General features: G+C 35.9%; 1 protein-coding gene across 1 annotated transcript in view; it reads right to left on the bottom strand.

Annotated features, from left to right (window-relative positions):
* Window positions 1-1,203: 1,203 nt before the first annotated feature.
* LOC115245766 (glucose dehydrogenase [FAD, quinone]-like) overlaps window positions 1,204-4,561 on the bottom strand; it is a 20,731-nt gene continuing 17,373 nt past the window's right edge. Inside the window, exon 3 of the mRNA XM_029824233.1 lies at window positions 1,204-2,989. Within this exon, the coding sequence (XP_029680093.1) occupies window positions 1,701-2,989 (1,289 nt within the window). The 3' untranslated portion in view covers window positions 1,204-1,700. The remainder of the gene's footprint in view (window positions 2,990-4,561) is intronic.

Here is a 4,561-nt window from a genome sequence, read left to right as displayed (position 1 = left end):
TTCCGAAATAACGCGTCAAAATGGCGATACGATATTTATTCAAGTATGGGAACTCACATCTGCACTTTGCGACCGTTAAAAAAACGATTGTATCATTTTCCATGAACAATAGAAGTGTTTGCGCAGATTTTTTATACTGCTACATAAAAGGGAACTTTGCGCTATTAGTTTCACGAGGGGGGACACGATTGACGCTTGTTTGCATAGTGAAGTGCCGCTAATTTTTCTGTAAACTGTTATTTCAAGGGAAACACCCCGCTCCTACCCTTACATAAAACCATTTCGTTACAATGGCAACCATCATCGTACGCAAACATATACGCTATCATCTCGTGAAGAAGTTACAACGAACTTATATTAGTGACACTTTGTTCAGAATATTATTGAAAGAGAGAATGTGATGATATTATATAACGATATTCCGAAGAATAACTGGTATTGAAATTGAAATACGTAGATAGATGTGTTCTAGTTTCTCGAAGCTTTTTCAAATCCCTTCATACATTTTACGATCAAATATTCTTTGAAAGCGCGATTTCTACGCGATTAATTCTGAAGTGCAATATTTAACCGATCTCTTTCTTCAAGGAGTCAAATATAAGATCTCGCCGGATATTTTTCAAGAAGACGCATTTTTTTTTTGGATTAGCGACAGAAAGAATAATATCCGTGAACGGGGTAATTCAGGCGATCTTAGTCGATCGTCTCGAGATGTCGCGTCCATTAATTCGCGGACGCATCGAGGCATCCCGGGCAATTTTAATAACTCACCACGGTAATCCGTATAACGCGGTGGGTCGTTTTACGTTGGCCATAAAACACTTTACAACTCCGGCCAATAAAAAAACTCAACAATTCCACCACCGAGATCAATAACGGATGAAACCCGATTGGACTCGGCCTTGGCCAATCGGGCTTGGATGCGGCAATCGAGGGATGAATTTCGCGGATTCTGCGCCATCGAGACCGTGATTCTATTGGTCTTGTCTTGGCCAAGGGGGTTGTAACGTTTTATCCGGACAAAACCTTACAGATATGGACGCTTCAAGTATAGCGGGAATGAGATTTCGCGTTAAAAAACGGCGACTTTTGTTGCCGATATATTGCTGAGACATACACATAATGGAGTTTTCTTGGACATAGAAAATAAATAAATAAATATATATATATATATATTTCTTGTCACGTACACTTTTTTAATTGATATACATATAGATTTACGAGAAACCGCTCCATGCGAAGATGATATCGCAAAAACGTAGGATGTTGTTCAATGACGCATTTCAAATTCGCATGTAAATCTCAGAAAATACATATAAGAAGCAGAAAATGGGAACACGCTTGCGTCACATTTGCGCGAAATAGAGACGACATCGGAAAAGTAAAACAAGAGAAAGATAAGCATCGTCTTTTTGATTTTAAATGGAATCTAGAAATGTTTCTTAGAAACATTAGTTATAACTGGGTTGAACTCATGTTACTTTCATGACTCTTTTATTTGTGATGAGAGATAGAGAATATCTTATAAATGATACTTAACTTTAACTAATATTTATTGAAATTTATAAAGAATTCATAAATAATTAAGCATATAATTGACTATACTTGGCACTAGTTGTATTGATCTGTTTTTATTTTTTCAAATTTTTTGTTGCACAGTAGTTGGAATATTTTTTATGTACTTAGCGTGTTTTTTTTTTTTATAATGTGCTTTTCCAAGTTTCTTTGATCATATCCGCGGCTTTCTCGCCGATCATATAAATGACTGCATTCGCATGACCAGAAGGTATCGTGGGCATAATCGCAGCGTCTACTACTCTCAATCCCTTAACACCATATACTCTTAGTTGTGGATCAACAACTGCGTAAGCATCCGTGTGGGGTCCCATTTTGACGGTTCCGATCTCATGATTCATCATGGATGGTAGATGCTTAATTGCACAACGCCAATAATCATCAGAAGCAAATTTAAATGATTCACAGCCTGGTATTTTTATATCGTGTAATCGACTGCCGTAAGCTTGAAAGGCTTCAGTCTTTGCTATGTTGATACTGTGTTTTATTCCCTCTAGGATGATTTCTATATCATCTGGATGACTGAGAAAGTTTGGATTCATATTGGGTGGTTCGAACGGATTCTTCGATTTCAACGTAACACGACCGACGCTTCTAGGATATTGAATAATGGGCCAGATCGACCAGGCCTCTTGATTTTCGATAGGCTTAAAGACAGTGTTGTACACATTGTCTGAGATTCTTAAAGCCTTTCTCACGACTTTACCATTGTCCGAATGCAGAGAGCCAGATACAAAGAGAAGCTCGACATCCGGTTTCTCGTCAGGAGCGTACTTAGTTCTGATGAATGCCAGTGCTTCGGCACCTCCTGGAATCGTCATTAATCCTTCCTTATGCAGGACGTATTCCAAAAATACGCTGGGATTTAGGAGTTTGTTCTGCAGTAATGACACGCTTCGATTTACCATGAAAGTCAGCCCCAAAAAACCGACGTGTTCATACATGTTGTAACCGACCTTGGAATCCTGAATCACTGGAATGTTTAATTCTTCCAGATGGTCTCTAGGTCCAATTCCTGACAACATTAGCAATTTGGCTGAATCAATCGTACCGGCGGATAGTAAAACTTCCTTCGAACAAATGACTTTCTTCCGCACATTGTATTTGACATATTCAACACCGTATGCACGTTTGTCCGCATTGATCAATACTTTGACTACTCTAGCACCGGTGATGATTTCCAAGTTCGACCGATTCAGCTGAAGATAAGCCTTAGCAGCGCTGTATCGCGTTCCATGATCCATATTTACCTGAAGATACGAAAAACCTATCTGATCCTGGCCATTGTAATCCACAATTTCATATCCCAATTCTTTACCAGCTTCTAAGTACGCCGTCGCCAGTTTCGTATGATATGGCACGCGTTCCACACACAAATAACCGTTTTCATTGTGATATGAAGAGTTCTTGATACCTGAGCATAAAAATAGCATTTTATAGTATCATAAGTTTCGGTTTCACATGGTGTTTGTAATTTTTTTTTTTTCGATTTAGCAAGACAAAATATCGCGACTCGTTTCTCTTATATAGAAATATTATGCATTTCCTGCCTATTTTAAAATAATTTTATTCAAATAAATCAATCTGAAATTCAAGCGCAAAAAATAAAAAAAAATATACATAGTCAAAATATAATTCTTATTAATTTTTACTTATGCTTAAAAAAAACCCTGATACAATCGTTAAAAATTACTTTTTCAAGAACTAGCCTCAAAAGTCATACGCCTGTCGAAAAATATTGTTACATTCTTTTATAAAAAAAACCAGTTCTTTCTAAAAAAAAGTAGATAATTATAGAAATTTAGAATAAAGAATTATGCACACATAATAATTAATTTATGCACATATATAATTTATTATTTTATATCATTATATCATTTCATATTGCATTATATGTATTGTAAAGATATAAATTTGTAATAAAGTGTAATATAATTATGTATTAGATTTTACTCGAGTATTTTATTTGCATATATGTATGTATTTTTATCACTTTTTTAAAAGTGGATCTCAATGAGAGCTGCTTACGGCATATTAGTAGAATATTATATGTGTGTGTGTTATATATAAAATATTATAAAATGCGCCATTTAGTTTTTATAAATAATAATAGACAAAAATGATTAAAAATCGCGATATCTCTTGCAATATTGGAACGTAAGAATATTAAAAATTTCTTTTATATCTTGTGAAATGCTACCCACAACTCTAAATAAAAAACCAGAATTGCGAAAAAATTTACCGTTAAAATATTTAAAATTAATTTAAAATAGAGTCAAATATATTTTGTCCACGATGTTATATTATTTGACTTTTCGATGATCTAGATATAATTTGGATGAAGAATGTGCTGTAAAACGATCGAATCGCAAAATTGAATAATTAATATAACGATAAGTTCCGTGATACATTAATCATTTAATAAATAATCGATCTATAATTTGAAATACTGATATAATTTAATATTTCGCATATACATATTTTATAATACATAAAATATTTCGGCAGCGAATTAGGACAATACCTAACATAGTGTTTGTGCATTGACGCGCGTAAACATTGTTTATGTAGCATTGTTCACGGGCTTGTTATCATTTATACGAAGACACTTGAAAAAAACTGTAGTGGGGCGGAACGATCAAATTCCTTTCTTACGTGTTTGTTATCATTCGCGCGGCGATACTCGAGCAGTAATGTAGCAGTGCGAGACTCCATAAAATTCCTTTCCGATCGCGACAAGTATCGAATAATTTGATAAGATTAATAATTAATTAGTCGTCGGTACCGTCATCGTGCCGCGGACGGTTTTCGCGTCTTTCGCGTCGCGTGTCAACACAGCATTGCCACGAGTCGCACAATGGCTCATATGTGGCACGCGCATTTGTGCGTTGAACGCACATTAGTGCGTCGTCGTTGCCGTCATCGTGCCGTACGAGCAACGATGCGTCGCGTTGTCGCGGTATCGCGTTTTCGCGTCGTCGCGTCT

The sequence above is a fragment of the Formica exsecta genome, unplaced genomic scaffold (genome assembly GCF_003651465.1).
Source record: "Formica exsecta isolate Colony F162 unplaced genomic scaffold, ASM365146v1 scaffold13, whole genome shotgun sequence".
NCBI classification, from domain to species: Eukaryota; Metazoa; Arthropoda; class Insecta; order Hymenoptera; family Formicidae; genus Formica; species Formica exsecta.
This window is presented reverse-complemented; position numbering and strand designations above follow the sequence as displayed.